The sequence below is a fragment of the Rattus norvegicus genome, chromosome 6 (assembly GCF_036323735.1).
Source record: "Rattus norvegicus strain BN/NHsdMcwi chromosome 6, GRCr8, whole genome shotgun sequence".
NCBI classification, from domain to species: Eukaryota; Metazoa; Chordata; class Mammalia; order Rodentia; family Muridae; genus Rattus; species Rattus norvegicus.
Window position 1 is genome coordinate 98,419,458 of NC_086024.1, and position 22,674 is coordinate 98,442,131.

General features: G+C 43.9%; 1 protein-coding gene and 1 pseudogene across 2 annotated transcripts; one reads left to right on the forward strand and one right to left on the reverse strand.

The window, feature by feature from the left end:
• The first annotated feature begins 1,130 nt into the window (after nt 1-1,130).
• On the forward strand, nt 1,131-22,608 carry Snapc1 (small nuclear RNA activating complex, polypeptide 1). 2 transcript variants are annotated; one of them, NM_001108033.1, is made up of 10 exons: nt 1,131-1,319; nt 6,065-6,224; nt 6,394-6,534; nt 7,631-7,735; nt 8,260-8,418; nt 10,202-10,270; nt 10,842-10,904; nt 13,219-13,372; nt 20,406-20,507; nt 22,053-22,602. In NM_001108033.1, the coding sequence occupies exons 1-10, from the start codon at nt 1,135-1,137 to the stop codon at nt 22,085-22,087; spliced, it is 1,173 nt and encodes a 390-aa protein (NP_001101503.1). In that variant the 5' UTR covers nt 1,131-1,134; the 3' UTR covers nt 22,088-22,602. The 2 variants fall into 2 exon arrangements, with proteins under 2 accessions (NP_001101503.1, XP_038968196.1); XM_039112268.2 differs by lacking the exon at nt 1,131-1,319 and adding an exon at nt 4,504-4,643 and having other exon boundaries at nt 22,053-22,608.
• On the reverse strand, nt 4,207-5,522 carry Tmem183a-ps2 (transmembrane protein 183A, pseudogene 2; annotated as a pseudogene).
• Nucleotides 22,609-22,674: the final 66 nt, after the last annotated feature.

Consider the following 22,674-nt stretch of genomic DNA (forward strand, 5'->3'; position numbering starts at 1 on the left):
TATAGCTACAAATAACTGCATGGATATACCCTGAAATGTTTAAAAATAACTTGAAGAATATGATTGCAATTCTGTTTTCATACAATTAAAAATCAACTACAACTAAAATATATGTATACACTCTAGACTTTGACTTCTGGCCTCCACATGGGCCAGGAGGTGTGTTCGTGAAAACACACACACACACACACACACACACACACACCATTATAACAATAAATGTATCCATACAAGCACACCACAGAATGCCTTATCTAAAGATTAGTATGCCTTCAAAACAGAAATACCGTTAATACGGAATGCTAACCCATATCAAGCTCCTGGGAGAAGCTAAGAAGTGGAATTTCCAGAGAGCCACTTCAGCCAAACAACAGTGTGGCCAGTAGGTGCTCCTGACACAGTACTGCGTGGGATTGTCAGAGGCAACAAGGGTAAGAGACAGTACTGTTGCACACAGTAGTTGCATATTACTAGGAGAGCTACAAATTAATCACTCAATTAGGTATAGACTGTAGGGGATCTTGGCAATGAGGAAGAACCTTTCCTAAGAAGTTTTCTTTAGATTATCTTCCCACATGGAGGGAGGTTAGGGTGGTTGCTACTGTAGGGTCAAGAAGACTGGCAGGCTGAGTATAGTTTACATAAGCCAGGAAGCAATGAAGACTTCAAATCCTTTTGGGGGTTTGTTGAAATCGAGTCTTCATGTTCTACCAATTGAGCTAGTGGGCACTTTTATTATTTTATCTGTCTGTCTATCTAATTTAAGGGATTTATTTATTTATTTATTTATTTATTTATTTGTTTATTTATTTATTTATTTATTATTTTGAGGGTCTATGTAGATCTGAAACTCGTTACATAAACCGGGCAGGCCTGTAAATCACAGAAATCCTCCTGCCTCTGCCTCTCAAGTGCTGAAATTTAAGGGGTGTGTCACCACGCCCGGCTTCGTAGAATAAAAGCGCCAAGCATTCACGCACGCGCAAGAAGCACAGCAGGCGCCATGAAAGACCCGGATGAAGGCGGGGCTTGAGGTCCCGGATAATGCGTCACGGAGCGCGCGAGCGTGACGTGTCTGGGCGGTGCTACAGGAGCTTGTTCTTGGTAGCGGGGATGGCCCAGCAGGGAAGGAGCATGGAGGCTCCTGCGGGCTCCAGCACCCGGCCCATGGGCGCGGGAACCCTTGAAGGCGTGGGAATTCCTCCGGGCCTGCAGACCGACTGTGAGACGCTGCTCAGCCGCTTCCAAGAGATGGACAGCGTGCGCTTCGAGGACTTCGCGGAGCTCTGGCGCAGCATGAAGTTCGCGACCATCTTCTGGTGGGTGTGCCTCGCCCCTCCTGGGGGAACGCAGCCTGGGTCCCTGACCTCCGCCTGGGTGGTCTCCGTGGGTCGCCCTTGCGCTCTGCTGGCTCCCTCACTGCATCTCCACCGACTCCATCCGCACCCAGACGTTTGCCTTTCGACCTCTTCCAACTTGTTTGCCTGGAATGAATCAACCGTTAGAAACAAAGTATTAACAGTAACACCGGGTCTTCCACTAACGAACTCCTTTAGCATACAACAGCCGAGGTTGAAAATACAGATTTGAGCCTCTGTGTAGCTAGCGCCTTTAGGTGAATAAAGCCCAAATTCTGCCCATTAGCTTCTGTCCCCAGCCTCATTTCCAGTGTCCACACCTTGCACTCTCTTGCTTTGGCTTGCCTTTGGTACTCCACTGGCATTTCCTAGCCTGGGAAGTTTCTATCTCCTTTTGCTTGTCCACTTCTTCAATCATATTTGAAGCCTCATGACAGTTCTTTAGGGAATTCTTTTGTCCTTTGGGACAAAGTGAGAACCTCGAGTTCTGTCTACCCCCAGCACGAAGTGCTTATCTCACCTTCCAGAGTATAATTCCTAATTGGAGACGCAGTCTTGGTAACAGTGAAGAGCAGAGATGATGGGTCCTGGGCATCAGGATTGGAATACAGCTCCCCAGGCTCACCCCCACCCCCACCCCGCCGGCCCAGATCTGGGACAAACTTTTTTGTTTGTAAAACAGATAATACTTCATGATAGTGTGGGAATTAAATGAACCAATATATTTGGTGGTTCCACGTGTGAAATTAACGTTCAGAAGTTATTACTACTTTTTGGTTTCCGTCTTAGACTGAACTTCGTGAGAACAGTGATGTGATTAAAGTGTATTCCTTGTTCTTACTTGTTTTTGAGACATACCCTCATTGTGTAGACATGGCTGGCCTGAAACTTGCTATTTATACCAGCCTGGCCTTGAGATCTGCCAGCATCTTCCTTCTACGGTCTGGCATTCACCACCTTGCCCAGGTTTGAATATGGTGTTTGTATTAATTACCATACCATATAAGTTCTTGAAAAGGGTAAATGGTTGAATGAAATCTTACTAGAACTTTTGCTGAATAAAATAGGACTTCTTATACTATTGATATAAACTACTAGGTAGTTTGTAAATTATTACAAATGAAGTTGTAAATTATTACAGATGATGAAATTAACTGGTTATGGGGCTGCATTCCTCTAAGCCCAGAATGTGGGGAGAATCAAGGCCAAGAGTACAAGGTCATCCTTGGCTACAAAGAGAATTCTGCAGGAGACACTGTTTCAAAAACCAAAATAACAACAGAAATTATCTATTGTACAACTGATGTTTTATGTAGCTAACTGTAATGTGAACACTGTTTGATATACCTAATCAAAAACCCTGGAAGCTGGGATAAGTGTCCATGTTTTAGAGGTTAGAAATTTGAGGCTTAGAGGAAGTTAATTTTATTAAGTGTGGCATCATAGTCTTATAATTAGAGTGATCAAGAGGCTGAGGCAGGGGTATTGCAAGTTTGAGGTCAGCCCAGACTGGAAAATGGGCCCCATCTTTAAAAATTCTAAATCTATTATGGCTTCCTGTTTCTTTCTTAAATATAATTAAATTTTATTTATTATTATTTGAAACAGGGTTTTGTTATACAGTCCTGTCTGGCCTGTAAAGTACCAGGTGGATGGGATTAAAGATGTGTACCACCTTTCACAACCTGTTGTCTGTTTCTAAAATCCTTACTCTTTCACTGTACTAAAGAGAGGGGGCTGGGTAACACCAAGGAAGTGTTTCTACGTTACTCCACTGGAGAGGTGGTGGACTTTCTTTCTATCTCTCTCTCTCTTTTTTTCTTTTCTGACAGGGTCTGTCTGTGAAGCCTTGACTGTTCTAGAACTGAGTTTAGATCAGGCTGGTTTCAAACTCACAGAGATCATCCTGCCTCTGCCTAGTGAGAGCTGGGATTAAATGTGTGCACCACTCTGCCCTGCACCCCATCTCTACCCCCTCACCCCACTCCTCACCCCCACCCCGGTTGGATTTTCTTTAGGAATCATTTTGGTCTCAACACTACCGTGGAGGTATTTTGTGTGTGTGTTTGTGTGTGTGTGTGTGTGTGTGTGTGTTTTTTACTGTACTTATTATATTTATTGTTTGAGAGCCAAAGTGGTTTCCTCCCCAATTTGTAACGAAATGTAATAAATTATATTAGCTAAGGTGCTTAAGTCTTTACCGTTTTATTTTGCTGTTATTAACGTGAAGAATGCAACATATTTATGATTATGTGAATATCAGTTGTTTCCATGTGTTAAATGTGTTTTGAGGCGTTTTAGCTAAGGTTGTATTTAAAGATTGACTTTGTAGCAGTCCTGCTACCTCTTGTCTCCAGAGTGCTGGGATTACAGTCTGGGCTACTGCCCCCAACCTGGTTTGTTTTGAGACTGGGTCTCTTGTAGCCCAGGCTGGCCTTGACCTCAGTATGTAGGATAACTTTAAACCTTTTGATCCTTCTCCCTCTATTTTTTTAATTGCTCGGATTTCCAGAAAATGCTAACATGTCTGGCTTCAAAACGTGGAGAACATTTTTAATCTGCTAATTTAAGGCCCATCACAGAATTCTCTCAGGAGGCACTCAAAGTTGCTTTTTTTTTTACCCCCGATAACCCTGTCACCTGCTTTATTTCTGGAGAAGGGTAAAGGGAGAAGAAAAAATATTCACTTGAATTTGAGGAGCAGCAACATTGGAGCAACCGTTTTAAGCCTCTGGGTTCCTCTAATCCCTAAGGGAAAACATTCTTCCTTGAGGAGTAAGTTTAACGTTCCCCTAACACAAGATCATCCATTTGCCGAGATAAAAGAATAAAAAACAAACTCAACAGCACCAACTGAAGTTTAACACAGAAAATGAGGCCAGGTTTCTCCTTTCAGATATGCAAATCTTACATTAAAATGTTTATAAGTCATAGTTGGTTTTCCTCCTGATTCAACCTTTTCACCTCCTGTAATAGGAGCCCCAGGAACCCAAACAGCCTGTGCATTGCTAATCAGCTACGAGATCCAGCCCCAGCCCCGTTCCAAACAGATTCTCATTACTAATGCACTGACTGGAAGCCCAGGGGACAGGAAGCAGGAACTATTCTCTCAGGGAGAACTGCGGATGCCACCAGTCAAAGAGCCGAACACTGTTCACTGGGTCCAGGACGGCTTGCACATCCTGTTCACCGTGCAGATGCTGACCACCACAGACGGAAGAATCTTGGAACACCAGTCTCACTCGATGATGCCGCATGTCTGAACTCACATTAATAGTAAACAAGGTAAATATCATTCCCATGGCAATGGGAAGGAGTAAAGACGAAGTTGAGGGAGGTGACCTGCAGCAGGCAGCAGTCCTGGTCAGGGTTGGTATGAACATCTTGATACTGAATGGGCGATTGCAACCGTTCCGTACACTCGCTCTTTCATCGAGGGGACTGTTTTTTGAACTTGAAGTTGAACTCCCATGCTGGTTCTTGTCTGATCCCAACAATCTTTCTGCACCAGAAAAGTAAGCATTTGGAATTCTTCAGTGTGCTGGGAGTGCTTTCCGGAATGGCAAGGTTCCTGGAGATTCGAGCAGCAAACGGTTCTTACATATGGTACAGAGATCGAATCACACATGCCCAGAGACAGCACAGCTTCTCCATGGACTCTGGTTGCAGCCGCAAAGGTAGAGAAGCACCCAGCGTGTAGTGCCTTTGGTACAACCTGGTCCAAAAGGCAGCAGTGCAAGTGACAGTCCAAGCATTCTTATAAATCAGGGAAAAGTTCACAGTGTCCTCAGGACGGATGTAGGAAGCCAGCAGCAGCCAGATATCCACAGGATCCTCTTCTCCAGCCCCATCCTCCTGGGCGTCCGTCTCATCACTGCTGTCCATGATGTCACTCGGCTCCCCCACTCCGGAAAGAGCCGCCTCCGCAGGAAACTGGGACGCTTCCAAGCCACAGAGAGATTTTACTTCCTGCTGAACAGCGTTGGCCATGGCTTTCTTAACCCATCCGGACCTCACCACTGCCGGATCTGGGTTGACATCGTCCGCCACGGTCACTTGGCCCGAGCAGGCGTCCTGGGCCCAGAACTTGAGCCGCTTTCCTCTCTTGGGCATGGTGACGGTGTCCAGACGAGGCCCGCTTAGCTGGCCAGGGCCCCGGGTCATGTCTCGGCACCTCCACCTGGCTGCGAGGCCATCCCGCACCGAGGCCGCTCAAAGTTGCTTTCATTGTCCCCTTGTTCAGACGTGTAAGAGACTTGCTTTTGTGCTCTGCGGAGTGGGAAGGTGGCTTAGGTTGGGCTCTCTCCAACTTCGACTTCAGCTTCCCCTGGGCCTAAAATGATGAAAGTCTTGGAGACTATGGGAGAAGTGTATAGTATAGGTTAAAATACACAGTTTTTGAGCCTGTAACAACATGATTATCTCAATAGTACATGGTTTACTCTCTACGAATTTGAAGCTTTGAACCGGTGAACTGAATGGTCATCGGTTTGGCAGCAGGGCTGGAGTCTTGGTGGCTGTGTCACGGTTACCTGGCAGTGTGTGGTCCTGAGGCAGTAGAGAATAAGCTCTTCCTGCTTGAGTTACAGAGGCTCAGGTGTGCGTTCTCCACCTAACTCCTAGGCAATGCTCACAGAGGCATGCGCCTCCCGTGGCCGCTGTCCATGTTCATCTAGCAACGGAAATATTTCCTCTTTGTTTCACAGCGGGAAAATGAGAAACCTAAAAAAGAACATGTTTACAAGAGAAGCTCTGGCTTTGGCTTGGTGCTACTTCTTGCCTCCGTACACGTTCCAGATCAGAGTTGGCGCCTTGTATCTTCTGTACGGGCTGTACAACACACAGCTATGCCAGCCGAAACAAAAGGTGAGGCAGGGGGGATCAGTTTCCCTCGGTAGATACTCGAACCGGGCTCTGTTGTTGTTTTTTGTTTTGTTTAAATGATAAAGGCTTAGGGGGATGCCAGTGGCTAGGTTTATGTTTGTGAAGAAGGATGCAGTGCGTTTCACAGAGTGGCTTTTCTCCCCCGCTGTAGATCAGAGTTGCCTTGAAGGACTGGGATGAAGTTATTAAATTCCAGCAGGACTTGATAAGCGCCCAGCATTTCGATGCAGCTTTTGTGTTCAGGAAGCTTCGGCTCGACAGGGCCTTCCACTTCACAGCCATGCCCAAGCTGGTAGGTTGCCCAAAAGCTCATTTCTTCTCTTTTGTGTTTTTTCAAGACAGGGTTTCTCTGTGTAACCCTGGCTGTCCTGAAACTCCCTATATAGATCACGGTGTCCTTGAACAGAGATCCTGCTGCCTCTGCCTCCTGAGTGCTGGGAATAAAGGCATGGCTGCCAGTAGTACCTCCCAGCTTAAGAAAACAGTTATTTTCAAAACAAGCGGTTATTACATTTCATTGTCCACTGCCTGCTTTGTTCTGAAAATGGGAAGTCTGTTAGTAGTGTTCAAAACTATAGCTTTCTTGCAGTAAGAAAAATATTTTCTGATTGTTTTGTTTTCCCTGCAGACAGAATTGAGCCTCTGTTCTTGAGTGTAGGGTGTTTGTGGAGAACACATGTGACGCCAATTTCTGTGAGCAGGAAGAGGTCTGGCACCCGTATTTGCTTTTTAAAATCTCTTTCCAGAGCTGGGTGGGTCCTGAGCCTCAGGCATTGGAGGCCGGACCCCAGCCACTGAGCTGCCTCCCTTAGCCTCCTGCCTTTCTCCACTTGAATGTCAAGAGGGCTTACTTGAAGAATAAGGAATTTACATCTCAGTTGATGAAACTTGTAATAAATCCCAGCATTTCTTCAGTTGTGTAACAACTGAGACACTAGATTAGAAGACCATGTTCTCCTTTTGGCAAATCATGTGACTTTTTGGAGCTGGGCAGATCCTGTAGCATTCAGTGTAGCATCTAATACTTAGAAAAATCCAGTGAAGTCTGAAAATGGCGAGTTAACAAGTGCATCCGCAGAGCTTTTCTTCTACTCCTACAAATTTATTCCGTGCTTATATGTAAGCTCTTTAAAAATATCCTTTAAAGATGCTCATTTCACAGTTTTGAAAAATTGTTACTGTTGTGTATGTTTGTGTATTTGACAATGTGTGTAGGTGTCTGTGCATTCGTGTGCACAGTAGGACCACTGTGGTGTTTGTTCTCTCCTCTCCTCCTGGTGTGGATTCCTGGGAACCCCTTCGGGTGATGGGCTTGCCCAGCAGGTGCCTTTACCACAGCCAGCTCTCCAGTCCAGGGTGCTAGTCTAAAGGCATTTCTTTGTATTTAGCTCTCATGTAGAATGAAGAAAAAAGCTCAACAAGCTGAAGTGACACAAAAATTTAAGGACCCTAATGACCGTGTGATGAAACTTATTACTTCTGACGTGTTAGAGGTGAGTTTGCTTTTTTTTTTTGCTCTTGAAGTCGGGGGAAGGGGTTTTGTTGACAGTTAATATGTTGAGATTATGACTTCATTAACTGGATATTAAGAGTTCCTGAATGATTTTAGCATATGTCCTGCAACTTGTGGTCCCTTTGGAAAGTAATTTATATTTTGAGTTAGTTTGCCTTAAGATTGTCATTAAGTCAGGCAGTGGTGGTGCACAATTTTAATCCCAACATTTGGGAATTAAGGCAGACAGATCTGAGTTTTAGGCCAGCCTTGTCTACAGAGAAAATTCCAGGACAATCAGGGCCATACAGAAACCATGTCTTGAAAAAAAGAAAAGAAAAGGAAAAGAAAAAAAGTTGTCATCAGAGATTAAATAGGAGCAGGCATGGTGGTACATGCCCATACTTCCAGCACTAGCCTGGGCGACGTAGCAACGCCCCATCTTTTAGGATAAAACAAAACAAAACAGACATTAAAAGAAAGCAAAAACTCACATTGCAGAAGAAATCCTCTTTCCACTTTTAGGAGATGCTGAATGTTCACGACCATTATCAAAATATGAAGCATGCCATTTCGGCAGACAAGTCCACGCCAGACCGAGCTCTCAGTCTAGTCAAGGAGGATTTTTTTGACAACATTAAGAACATAGTTTTGGAGCATCAGGATTGGCACAAAGAAAGGAAGGTAAGCCTTGCTCGTTGCCGTCCGTCCTACCCGTGTGTTATGTGCAGATGTCTAAATCTGCAATTCTGTAGAGAGGCCACATTGCTATGGAGTGAGGATTTACAGGGCATTACCTTTCTTGTAGGGCCTTGTCTCTTACTAGGCCTGTAATAGAACGTTACTCAGTTTTACAAATGGACCTGGGTGAAAGTAAATGTTCTTGAACTGTTTTTAGTTTAAACTCAGCGTATAGGTTAATTTTGTTTGGTGCAGAGTTCTAATATTGTAAAACTTGGGATTCATCGCCAACATGTAGATACTAGTGGGCTACATCTAAAATTTTGGACAACTACTTTTTTCTTATGAACCTGAGGGTCTGGTTCCACTGGACCCACTTCTTGTATAGTAGGGAACACTGCACGTAGGGGAGGCTCTTCTCTGTCCCCAGCATTGTCTGTCTTGTGTGGCTTAGCCACGTGTCTTAGTTAGGATTTCATTGCTGTGAACGGACACCATGACCAAGGTAACTCTTATAAAGGACATCATTTAAGTGGGGCTGGCTTAACAGGTTCAGAGGTTCAGTCTAGTATCATGGAGGGAAGTGTTGCAGCATCCAGGCAGGCATGGTTCCGGAGGAGCCAAGAGTTGTTGATCTGGAGGCAGCCAGGATGGAGCTCTCCTCTGCACTGGGCAGAGCTTGAGCAGTAGGAGAACTTAAAGTCTGCTGACACAGTGCGATGCACTTCCTCTCACAAGGCCATGCCTATTCCAACAAGGCTGTACCTCCTAATAGTGCCACTTGCCATGGGCCAAGCACATTCACACCACTATACTGTGGGGGGTGTTTCCCTTATTTTTTAGACACATTCTCTCTATTTAGTCCTTGAACTCACTAAGTAGTCCAGGCTAGCCTCAAACTCCACAGAGATCCTTTTGCACCCCCCCCCCCCAGCCAAGTCCCCGAGTGGTGGAATTAAAGTTTTGCATCAGCGTACCCAGCCGTTATGTGGAATTCTTCATTAGTTAGGGCTGATTTCTAGAACTGTTGAAACTTTTTTGGCCTAGAAAACATTTTTACCCTCACTTGTTTCTGTGCAGGTGCATTGAGTGCTCGTGGAGGTCAGAGGACAGCTCATAGGAGTTGGTTTTCTCCTTCTAGCATGTGGGCCCTAGGGACTGAACTCAGGTCATCAGGGCGGCAATGGATGCCGTAACCCAAGCTCTCTTTCCAGCATGACCCTTTGTAATCTTAATGTTAGACAGCGTGCTGGTTAGTTTTCTCCTAGCTCAAGGAAAGCTAGAGTCATTTGAAAAGAGGAACCTATATTGTAAATGCCTCCACTAGACTAGCTTTTAGGCAAGTCTGTGGGACATTTTCTTGGTTCCTGACTGGTGTGGCGGGACCCAGCCCTCTGTGGTAGTACTGCCCGTGGCAGCTGGTCCTGGTGGTACCAAGAAGTCATCTGAGTGAGTCCCGGGGAGCAGAGTTCCTCCATGGCTTCTGCTTCAGTCCTGTTCCAGGTGCCTCCTAGTCCCTGCCCTGCCCTGCCCTGCCTTCATGATAGACGGAAGCTGGGAAGTGAAATAAACCTTCTCCCCGAGTTGCTTCTGTCGCTGGTCGTTATCACAGCTGCAGGACAGATGGTGACCCGTGCTGTAGTAATTTGAAACTACCTCCAGGTTTTCTGTAATTAAAAGTAAATGTTCTTCACTGTTAAAATTGTAACCTACTAATTGTCTGTAATTAACATAATTATAAATGTGTGTTATCACATGGAAATACAATTTTTGTTCTTTCTTTCAGAATCCCTCCTTAAAACCGAAACTTAAAGATGGAGAGGAGGATGGCGAAGGCCCCTCAGAGGAGCCGGAGGTCAGCAGCTGTAACAGCGTCCTCTCCTTTTCTGTGTGGCTAATTCTGCTTCCTGAGTGTTGTGACCCTTGGTCTGTGGTATGAAAACACAGGAAAAGCCCAGTCTCTGTGTTCTGTGGTCGCAAGTCTGTTCTTCACATGAACTTTGCAGCGCAGGCCGACAGTGATCAGATGTTAGCAATTTGAGCAGGTGGGGCAGAGTGGTGGGGGTGCTGTCACTTCTCGGGCAGGGTGAGGCTGTGTGCTTGCGGTCTTCTCTTTCCGCCCTGGTGACACCTCAGCACTTGAGCAGTGTTTCATCTGACCTGTGGAGCCATCTTTGGGCACAGGAAGATGAGGGAATGGCTTAATCCCTAAGGCTTTGTTTCTCCTTTCTCTGTGGGCCTTGAAGGAAATGGCCCACCAATGAGGATGGCATTATGTCACCTGCCATGTGGCAGCAGAGGCCCTGTGTGATTTCTTATCAGTGTGTGCCTAAACAATCTTAATCCTGAGGGTAGGTCATTGGGTTTTCATAATTTCCCTAACATTTATGTTTCAGCTTGGTTTTCCTTGTTTATTTTCCTTCCAGAGATGTGAAAGAGCAGTGTCTTTGGCAAAAATAAAAGCAAAAGCATTTTCAGCTGTTGCCCAGGTAAGTTTCTTGTTTAGTAAGTTCTTCCTAGGTGCACCTTAGATTTCATCTATGTAATCCATGTGCACAGTTTAAGGTCAGTGCCAAGCCATCCCTGGCTGCAGCTGGCAGCCCTCGGCCTGACAGAGAGGTACCTGCTGCAGCTTCTCCTTTCTCTCTTCCTTTTGCTGTTTGTCTAGAACTCCAAAGCCATGTTGTGTGTTCTCGTCCACCTTCTGGGCCTGGGATCCATCTGTTTGGCTGGACACGGAATCATTCTGAGGATGTTGTGCTGAAGAATTTCTTTAAATTAATATTTTGTATTGTATCAGTTTTTATTGACCCTATTTTTGTTCTTTCCTGTTTTTGATCCACTTCTGTTAGGATGTTTTTTAAATGTCATCTTGATTTTTGTTGTTGATTTGTTTTTTAGTATTCGTGCTGACTTTTTTTTAACTGAGAATATTCTTACTCTTTGAATGTTTCTTTAAAAATATTTTTGCACTTTTTCACAAGATACAGTGTCTGTCACTAAGGATATTAATTTAATTACAGTTTTTGTTGTTTCCTCCTATTTCCTTTGAATTCTTTTCTCTTTTTACTTTGGTCTCTTTTTTTGTTCTTTTGACTTTGTATTTGAGTGGCTAGCAGTGGTGTGCTGTAGGCTGCCTCCTCCATGGACCATCTTGTTTTGTTTTGTTTTTATTTGCTTTTTTCTTTTCTTTTTAAAGTCCTAAACCTCTCTGGTATGTTCTTTCCAGAGAATAGACTCCTGTTGTGCTAGGGAGGTGGTCCAAGGCCCAGCTCTGAGGCTAGGAACAGGACACAGTTCCCTATTTACATTTTCACCATGCCTCCCTGCGGTTTTAGTGCAATTCCTAGTGGAGTTGGCTGTCTTACAATGATTTTTCTTGGTAGCCATTCATTTTCTAACCTTTCTTTGTTAAGTCGGCTGTTACCCACTTTCCTATGCAAAATTATAATTGTGTTGTTTCCACTGTATGCCTGTTTTTGTGCTTTTCTGTGCTCTTGTTTTACTGGAGCATTGGGAGGAAGTAAGTGCTGATAAATACATTCTTAATTCTATGTTTTTCTTGGATTTTTTTTTTTTTTTTTTTTTTTTTTTTTGTAAATCTATATTATGGGAAAGCTGTCATTTTCCAACTGTAGGAATAGAAAATAATAACCACTGTTTAGGATGACTCTTTTTTTTTTTTTTTTTTTTTTTTTGGTTCTTTTTTTTTTTTTTCGGAGCTGGGGACCGAACCCGGGCCTTGCGCTTCCTAGGTAAGCGCTCTACCACTGAGCTAAATCCCCAGCCCCTAGGATGACTCTTGATTGGTTAGCCATTATGTGATTGCTACAATTATCAGAGTAAATGGGTGAGTATAAGACTTTGAAGACACACTAAAGAAGATAAATGGGTTGTATCCAGTTCTTTTTACTCGCAATTCTTTTTATGTAGGAAGAGAATTTGTTGCCAAATGATGTCTAATGTATATCTTATGACATCACATAACTTAGAAAATGTAATTACATTATACCCACAAGTTGTTCTAGTGTATCACTGCAGGGCTATAGGTCTCTTCCCTCTTTAGGTGCAGCTGGTATCTTCTTTTGAAGACTCATTGATATCTGAATGCACTTACCAGGAACTAAAAACACTTGATTAAGCAAGTGAAGGAATTTGTGAGCTGATTCAATTAAAAAGAAAAGTCTGGGTGACGTGGTGTGCAAGCCTTTGATCCCAGTGCTCTGGAATGCGCTGGACGTTCAAGGCTAGCCTGGTCTATGTAGTGTGAATAGCCAGTGTTATAGAGGGACCCTGTCTCAAAACAACAGCAACAAAACCCTTGGCTTGCTAGTCTTAGGTACCGTTAGAACTGGCTTCCTTCCCCACTTTTTCTGTCTCTTCAGTGCTGTTCCTGCTCCTGGCATTCGGTTGGAAGCTGGTGTTTCCTTCCTGGTAGTTACAGTTCTAAAACTCAGTGAATAGTCACGGTGTTGTGGGGATGTGAAACCCATGTTGACTAGTCTGGGCCACGTGGTCATACCTGGAGCTAGGCAAACCATGGGAGGTACTTTGGGGAAACATTTCTGAGTCAGACCTGACTTCGGTGTCTGTGATTCATTATCATTCTCGATGATAGTGATGGCATTTTAACCCAGCATGAGCTGACGGCAAGGCAGCTGCAGGAATCTGCTTGCGCACAGTTTCGTGTAGTGCAAGCCTGTGGTAAAGGGCACGATGCCAGGTGTCCTGCTCTCCTCACCTGTGCTCTGTCCTTGGACCGTTCTGCTATTCACTGTAAGTAATTGGGTTTCTGCTGTGCAGGTGTCCAAGTCCAGGAGGCATCGCCAGTCCAAGCTTGACTCTTCTGACTCGGATTCTGGGTCTGGACAAGTACAAGGCAAAGCAACTAAGAGAAAGAGAACCAGAGAGCCAGCAGAGCCAGCAGGAAGGAAGCAGCGGCCTTCCAGGAGCAAAGGTACTTCGGTTTTAAAAGACCTGGTGCGGGAGAGTAGGTCCTTCCTTCTAGGGTGGACTAGAGCTGGGTTGGTGTGGGGATAGCTGTGATCCTGGCACTCTGGAGGCTAAGGCAGGGGGATTGTCAGTTTAAGGCCAGCTCGAGCTATATAGTAAGATCCTATCTCACAAAAGAGAGAGTTGTTTGGGAAAATCATAGAAATCAATATTAAAAATCAACCCAGTTTTGTAGCTTCTTGGACTCTTGCTGCTGAAAGAGACCCTTGAGATTAAGATTATATCAAATTTGTTAGTCGGTATAATTTTATTAGTAATGATGTATGTGAATTAAATTTACATCTAGGAAAGGCCAGTAAGCAATGCATCCTAAACACTTTCTCTCCTTCAGTTAAATTCATCAAACTACGCCTGATTTCCATCTGCAACATAGTGTTTGTGAGGTGACCTCATTACCTGATGCTGAGACAGTTGTGTACTTTAGTGGTTTGACTTTTCAGGAACTGCACAGATACTGCATACTCAGCATTCCTGAGGTTGGGACGAGGTGGTGGCAGGAAGAATAGAAACCTGAGCAGATACTTAGTGACTGAATCAGACGCACTCCTGGCTGCCTCGGCGGGTTGAGAAGGACTTTATAGGCTCTGCGCATGTGTCTTTTACTGTAGCGAGGCTGGGGAGGAGAACTGGAGTGTATGTCGGATGTGAGAATTCGGAGGCAGAAGCCTGTTGTTAAGGGCAGCCAAGAAGCACTTCACAAGGAAAGCTTGCTACTCAGAGCTGGCGGATACAGGGAAGACAGCTGTTAGACAAACTCGGGCATTATCAAGAACAAAAACAAAAAACCCTACAGTAAAAACATCCCCCAAGCTGAAAACTCTCCTGAGTCCAGTTATCTCTTGATGCAGTCACGGTGCAATTCACTGGGCCTATTAATATAGTTTATATTTGGCCAAAGGGGAGAATATATATTAAGTGTAATAAGTATCAGAGAAGATACTTGATAATATCTAATATCCGGCCTTGATATAAAAATTCTCTCCATTAGGGTATCACCATACTTTCTGTAACAATCCAAATAGCTGGTATCTTATGAGCCACACAGACTTTATAGCTCTACAGTTAATGTTTAAAAACATTGATTCTTATTTTCTGTGCTTTGGTGTTTTGCCTATACGTATGCGTGTGTGAGGGCGTCAGAGCCTCTGGAGCAGGAGTTACAGACAGCTGTGAGCTGCCATTTGGGTGTTAGGAATTGAACCCTGGTCCTCTGGAAGAACAGCCAGTGCTCTTGACCACTGAACCATCTCTCCAGCTCAGGCCATACAGACATCTGTTCCACAGCTTAGTTTACCCAGCTACCAGTGAAAGTAGACTATTCTACAGAGAATATGAGAATAAAGGAGTATATTGCAATAGAAGTTCACTTCTAAGGCGGTGATGGGCCAGGTTCACCACAGATAACTGTATCAACTGTGTCCTGGAGAAAAAAAAAAGGATGTTCCTTTAATTTTTAAGGCCAGGCAGATGTGCAGGGAGAGCCTAGCGTTAGCCGTGATACACAGGAGAATGCTTTACCTGACATTGCTCATGTAGAGCCAGTTGAGACTGGAAAACGAACTTTTACATTATCAGAGAAGCTACACACTTTGCATGACTTACTGTGAATGGCCAGTGGTATATGTAAAACGTATTGGAGAATTAGTTGGACCAAAAAAAGAAAAAAGCAAAAGTTTTAGTAAAAACTACAGAAGAGAGAGGTTAGAGCTGGAAAGCTTCATAAGGAGACTGGGTAATTTTATTAGTCTAGAAGTTAAATAACTACACAGACTCTAAAGTTCTCATGAGACAAGAGGTAGAAAGTCGGAATAGTCTTTTATCTAGTAAGGAGATGACACTTCGAGATGCTGCACCGGGAATTTCTGTGAACTTGTTTTCTTGAGTCCCAGGGATCGATCGGTCTTGCATACACCTGCTCATGTTTGTAGCTTCAGCTCTTCGAGACAGGCTCTTGCTGTGCAGAGCCTTGAACTCTCAATCCTCCTGCTTCATTGTCCTGTGTGCCAGGGTTAGTCAAGCGCCATGCCCCCCAGCTTGTAGCTGTTTAAGGAAAGAGTAATGTCTCCATACAGATTCTTTCAGAAAGTAGAAGGATACTTTAGCTTGTTGTTACTGCAAGAAACAAACTCAAGTCAGTATCCTTCATAAGCACACACTGTAAAATTCCTCCTGAGATAAGCACATCAAGTCTAGCAACCTGTTGTATCCCAGGGATACAAGAAATAAGCTGGTGTAATTCATATTAGCTGATTAAAAAAAACTTCATAGTAGACTATACTGGCAAATCTAGTGTCTGCTCATGGTAGAAACAGTGGATTGCAGTTGGATGGAAATGGAACCTGATGGATTTGTTCAGACATAAGACTTTAACATCATACTTCATTGTAAAACAACCCTCTCCCAAGGCCAAGAGTAAAGCAAGGAAGTCCACTGATTCCTGTTGAGCATGGTGCCAGAAGACCCATCTAGAGGAAAGCAGTAGTTTTGCCTGTGCCTCTTGGTAATCAGCATCTTCTCTTCTGGTCCCTGAGTGACCACTCATCTTTCTGACCCTATAGAGCTTCCTTTTCCAGAAAGCCATATGCACAGAATTATACAATATGCAACTGTTGTTGTTGTTCTTGAAATAGGTCACTCGATGTAGCCCTAGCTGTTCTGGAATTCACTATGTAGGCCAGGCTGGCTTTGAACTCAGAGATCCCCCTACCTCTGTCTCTGTAGTGCGGCCCTGAAGGCATGTGCCACCATGCCTAGCATATGTACCCTGTGGGTTTGGGCTTTGACTTAGTTAATACATGTGTGTGCCAGCCCCGCCAGTGTGGAGTCGAACAGTCCTCTAAGAGGGGAGTGAGGATGATTATAGGAAAGAGAAGGAAGATGCAAGAGACGGATACGAGAGGGCTGCAGGTCAGTACCACGCCAGCAGCGAGTGGATTTCATAGCCACCTTACACTTCACATTGCTATGGGAAGCAAAGCCACATGCTCACAGAATCAGCTGCTGAAATATACATGTAATGCAGAGGTCTCCCTGTTCCTTCCACCAAGGTCAGTAGCATCTTTAGCCCCTCGCCTTGAGGTGTATCTCCTCTTATCATTTCATGCCTCAGTAGGCCGGGAAATCTGCCAACAGACCTCGACCTGCCGGGACTCTGCCTGCCAGGCAGACTTTTCTTTCTCTTTCTCTCTCTGCTTCAGAGAAACAGGCAAACGTGAGAGTCAGCTGTATTGTTATTCGTGTATGACCAGCTCCTGTGCTGCCCTTGCATTCCTTTGTCTGATGTCCACTGTTTACCCAGTCACTAACCAAAAGATATTTAGGCTGTTGGCATTTTCTGCAGTTGTGAAAAAAGCCATTACAGTTTTTATGTAAAACTTTTCTATAAACCTAAGTCATGTGATCCATCAATCCCACGTCTTGGCTAAATACAAACCTGCTACTTCTCCAGAGTGACTGTATGCTGTGTGACAGAACTTCTCCTGGGGAGACACAGCGTACACTACTCATTGGATGACAGAGATCCAATGACAGACCAAACAAAGTATGGATACCAAGTCCAGCTTGGTAAAAGCCAGTGAGTTCTGTTGAGGTTATTTATTATAGGAACAAAAATGACTCAATGACAGCTTTATCACCAAAGCCCACCCCAGCATGGGTAAACAGCTCACAAAGCTGGGAGTCTGGAACAACTGTACATCCTAAGGTCAGCTCAATAGGTTGGAGAGTGTCCTTTTCAGGTGACACTGGTCTAAACCTCTTCCAGACAGCCCAGCTGGTTTCTGCTCCTTCCAGGTAGCTAGTCTAGTCTCAGAGCCTTGGCAGCTCAGTTTGTCTGAGAGTCTTTGAAGCTTGGCTTCCCTTCCTCTGAGAGAGACTCTCAGCTTTTATTGCTTACTCTGGATAGTGAATCTGGTCTGTTTCAGGGGCTTCCTGGAGCTGTTTTTGAGTTGTGTACCTTCCTGTTTGAAGAGCTCCCTGCAGGATAGGATGTTTCAGCCTCACAGGACACTACCATTCTGATTCCTACCAGAAATGGCCAGTTTCCACTTGGTTTCAGAGTCAGCAGCTTTGGCTATTACAGAGTTTGTTTCTTTTCATAACCATTCAGGGTATAATACAGGGTCAGTTTGGTCCCAGTTGACTTTTCCTTAACAACTATAGAGGTGTGTGCTTATGAGCCCCCATCCCACATTTTTTAATAAAAACTTTAAAATTTCTGTTTCTATTTTATGTGTATGGGTACTTTGCCTTCATTTGTTTCAGATGTGTGGTGCGGTGCCTGTGGAGGCAGGAAGAGGGGGCGGCTCCTGGAGTTAGGTCTGGTTGTGAGCCTTCATGTGGGTCCTGGGAACTGCTTGGATACTGGAAGAGCAGCCCATTCTAGCCCCTGGTCAATTTTTTTCTCACTTTTTTTTATAACAGTTCTTACAAAGATAAGTGTTTTAGTAGACATGACGGTGCATGCCATTAATCCTTACAGTGCTAAGGAATTGGGTACGAAGGTTTCTGTGAGTTCCAGGCCAAACAGGGCTACACAGTGAGACCCTGTCTCAAGGGGGAAAAAGAAGAATTTGACTTTGGTCGTCATGATTTGTCTTGTTTTTGTGAGGACAGGGACTCACACAGCCCAAGCTTACCTTGGCTCTGTATAGATACAGACAGCCTTAAAGCCCATGAGCCCCTGCCTCCACCTCCCTAGTTCTGGCACCATTTACACACACTACAGCATTGCCTTAAGAATCGTAATTGTGAAGAAGTGCAATTCACCATTTCTTATTTTATCATTTGTGCTTTTTTGTGTTACATGTAAGAAAATCTTATTTGAGAATGGCTTTTCCGTGTTTTTCCCTACACATTTTGTAGCTTTAAGCATCACTTTCATGTCTGTGACACATTCAAATGTTTTTGTTATATACAAGGGGGTGGTTTTTTTTTTTTTTTGACTATGGATGTAAAATTGTATTAACATCATTTAAGACTACCCTTTCTCTTTTCTCCAAATTGCCTTCACATATTGGTCGGAAATAAAGCAAAGACCATTGAGATGGCCAGATTATTTTAAGATTATTTCTTATCCCATGGTGTCTTTGTCCACATTCCTCCCTCTCTTCATGGACCTGAAGCCTGGACACCCTAAGCCCCGCCCATCTCAGGTCTGCCTAGCTATAGGCTGTAGAGATCCTTACTCACCAATGAGGAATAACCTGTAGGGAGGAAGGTCTCACAGTATTTGGGTCTCCTTGAAGACTCTCATCTCTGGGGCAGTCAGGCCTTAGGGGCCAATACTTAGCGTTACAGCACAGGCAACATCACATAAGCCCACCGCATGTGTACATGACGATGTGTGTAAGAAGTATGACGGATGCGTGTAAGAGGTATTGTGCACTTACTTAAAAAAACAAAAAAGCTAGAGAGACTGGAGAGATGGCTCGGTGTTTGGGATCACTGGCTCTTCTGTAGGACTCAGGTTCAAGTCCCAGCAGCCACATGGGGGCAGGCACCCAGCAGAGGACTTGGAAAGGGTAGTGTTTGGGGTGTATAGAGTGAGGTCCATTGTAGTTCACGCGTAAACAATGTTAACTTTTAGTAATTTTGGAAAAACATGTTCAGGGTTGTATCACGGCCAAACTTCAAGATTCGGTAGGCAGAGGTGAAGTATATTTGAGCAAGAAAGTGACATGACCAGTTTTCCTTGAAATCCAGGAACAATATAGTAGGTAGGAGTAACAGATTAAAGTGGCGCTCTGGTGGCGCCAGGCCAGGTCAGGAGTGCTGAGTAAACAGCCTTGCTTGTAGGCCCTGGAGGGCACCTGACATGCAGATGAGCTCAGAGGCTGATGGGAGGAGACAAGCATGCTGAGATCTCCATATACAGCAGGAGGATGCTGGGTAAACGCTGGACAAGTATGGGCGGCAGGTTGTAGATTTCATGTGGGGAAATGTTTGCTCACTTTACCTGACCAGATTCAATTCCTATAATGGCTGTCTGTCCTTGATCAGGAAAGACCTTGAACTTCCTGTCCTCCTGCCTCCACCTGACTAGTGCTGGGACTGTAGATATGGGCCCCCGGGCCTGGTTTATGGTGTTGGGTATTGAACACAGGACCTGTGCATGTTGGGTTAACTCTGACTGAGCTGCATGTCAGCCCAACTCCGGTGTTTTTGAATATGGAAATCCACTGGCAGATAGGACTAAAGAAGGAAGTAAGCGTGTGCCTTGTATAGGTAAAGAAAATGTGTTTATATTAAAAAAATAAAAACCTGTTCAACTTTATAAAGTTGAAGTAAGAAATGATTAAATCCCGCTAGATGCCCTGTTTCCCTGTTTTATATAATAATAAAGATCAAATAAGGATGTCTCACAAATTTTGTATCTTCTCATTCACTCTATTTTGCCTAATAAAAATATAATATTCAAGCAGAAGGTTTTGTTGACTTTTTTGCTTTGTTTTTGTTTTTTGTAGACACAGGGTTTCAATACATAGTTCAGGTTGGCCCTCTCAGATCTTAGACTTGTAATCCTCCTGCTTTAGCTTCTTGAGTGCTGAGAAAGCAATTGTTGGGTTGCTTCGTCTGTTTGCCTGCCTGCCTGCCTGCATGCATGCATGTATGTATGTATGTTTATTTGTTTGTTTGTTTGTTTATTGAGGCTGGGTCTCAGGTAGCCTAGGCTGTTCTCTGTGGATATCCTCTGAGTGCTGAGGTTATGGGTGTGTGCCACCATGCCCAGTGACACAAGAATCTTAATACTTAAGAAAAGATTAGACAAATGGAGAGAGGTGTCATTTAAGGCTGAGGATGAGATAAAGTCATGGGTAAACCTGTTACTTGGTAAGCTAATTAGAAGATAAACATTTAAAGGATTTCTAGTCTAGAATGCAAAATTATGTTACTATAATTTTAGTGTTGAAACATCTAAGGTCGGTATTCCTTGTTTCTGTATACAGTCATTTCTCACTATCTCTAAATATTCTTAGGTGATGTTCCAAATGAACGCAAGGAAGAGAAGTCTTTACGCCTGAGTATGCCTGTAATTACAGAGGAGGAGGAGGAGAGCTCGGATGGCCTCAGCAAAGCAGGTACACGTGCATCTCGTGCATCTTGTTAGCTCCTGCAGGGGCTTAGGCTTACAGAGTCAGGACTGTGCCCTCCCCTCGGCAGGCAGGTGCCTCATTCTTCCGATCCTTGTGTTTGGCCTGTTGGAGCTTGTTGTGTCACACTGGGAACCGTGGACCTACTCCACAGCCAGCAAGCAGTGATGCAGTGCCAGGATGTGGATGCCTGCTAGGGACACTGCTGGTGTCACTGCCGGAGAAGCTGGTGCAGCCCTCTGTCGTGTGTCGGTCATGGAGGCTTCCCTTCTAGGAATCTGTTTTCTTTTTCTTCCTGACACCCCCTCCACATTTCCTTTTTATTTTTCATTGATGAGGACTATTTCTTATCATGTCTTGCTATAAGGTTCTTACTTCTGTGTATTGTATTTAATGATGGTTATTTGTGTGATAGTTACAGTATTTAGCTGTGAGAGCCAGAAAAATGCAGAATACTTACATGTGTGTGGTGTTTCCAGGTTTCACTGTCCTGGATTCAGACTCTTCACCTTCTCTTTGCACTAGCCTAGACAGTTCAGTGTTGCTGCCCTGGGGTTGTGCTAATTGTGTGGAAGGCATGTAGAATTTCATGTAACTCAGTAATTATGAAGTAGGATTTAGGGTGACTGAGATCTCCTATCTCATTGGCATCTCAGTAAGATTGGAATCCTATTGTCTCAATGGAGGTCAGAGTCTATAAACTGCAGTTTCATTCAAGGAATTCACGTGTGTCGGCTCTGATTTCTTTTTCTCTTAAATTTTAAGTTAGCAGCCATCTTCGTCTGATCTTTTCTTAAGTATTAAGATTCTTGTGTCACTGGGTGTGGTGGCACACACCCATAACTTCAGCACTTGGAGGATATCCACTTTGAGGACAGCCTGGGCTATACTCAGAGATCCAGTCTCAATGAACAAACAAACAAACCTTTAATACCAGCATTCGAGGAGCTGAAACAGGAGGATTACAAGTCTGAGGCCTAGCTGGGTCCCATAGCAAGTTCCAGGCCAACCTGAACCATCTGTTGGCTTCATTGTGTCATTTTTATTACATATGTATCTTTACATTTTAGTATATATTATACATATAATGTGTGTGTGTGTGTGTGTGTGTGTGTGTGTGTGTGTGGTGTGTATGGTATGTGTGTGTGGTGTGTAGTGTGTGTGTGTGGCGTGTGTGTGTGGTGTGTGTGTATGGTGGGTGTGTGGTGTGATGTGGGTGTGTGGTGTGTGTGTATGGTGTGGTGTGTGTGTGTCTGATGTGGGTGTGTGGTGTGTGTGTATGGTGTGGTGTGTGTGTGTGATGTGGGTGTGTGGTGTGTGTGTATAGTGTGGTGTATGTGTGTGATGTGGGTGTGTATGTGTGTGTTATTTATCTCCCTTGCTGTTTCCTTCTTGGTCTTGGCTGTGGGACATTGTTGGTTGGGCTATACTGTTTAACACATATGCAGGTGAAATATGTCTTATTATTTGTGTCATCTAGATGTCAATTTTTTTTTGAAAGACTCCATGGGCTTCTTAACCTTGTATCCACAGAGTTCACTGCACCGAAGAGGAAGAGAAAACACTGAACCAGGAGACTGGTGGAGTTTAAATTTCAAGCTTTCCAACAGAAGAAATGATATTTTATGTTCTAAGCAGGAAGCAGCCAGTGAAGACTAAATCTGAGAGAGAGCAAGATCATTTCTGTGAAATGGGAGAGCCTGTCATAGGCCAAGAGTTGGAGTAAAGGTTTACTCTGAAGCTTAGTTTTAACATTTTTGTTAAAGTTGTAATTTGAACAAATTACATTATAATTTGTAACAAAACAAATTGTAAATGTGTTAAATTTGTTAAAATAGTTAAAGCTTTGTATGAGTGGAGTTAAAGTTTCTATTACCTTGTATATTTGTGGGTTAATACTCTTTCCTGAAAGTTTTTGTGCTGTCACCTTAATGCAGTACTGTAATGTTTACGATTCTGTTTTTAATACAGTATATATAAATGACTCATACCTGTCGCCTAAGAATAGATTTGGCTGTGGTTTTTGTTGAAGGTTTTGAGTGTTATGGTTAAATGCAATAAATTTTTTGCCCCCTTGTTTTATCTTTTATTGAGTAAAGTTTTCATGGTCAATAACTTGACTAATAACTTAGGAAGTTATCACCACTTTTGTGCT

Bases quoted from the DNA above. Each gene is read 5' to 3' on its own strand.
- Snapc1 (NM_001108033.1), top strand. From the start codon at position 1,135: ATGGAGGCTCCTGCGGGCTCCAGCACCCGGCCCATGGGCGCGGGAACC. The intron at 6,225-6,393 runs GTGAGGCAGGGG...CCCCCGCTGTAG, and splicing joins TATGCCAGCCGAAACAAAAG to ATCAGAGTTGCCTTGAAGGA. The intron at 20,508-22,052 runs GTACACGTGCAT...TTGTATCCACAG, and splicing joins GGATGGCCTCAGCAAAGCAG to AGTTCACTGCACCGAAGAGG.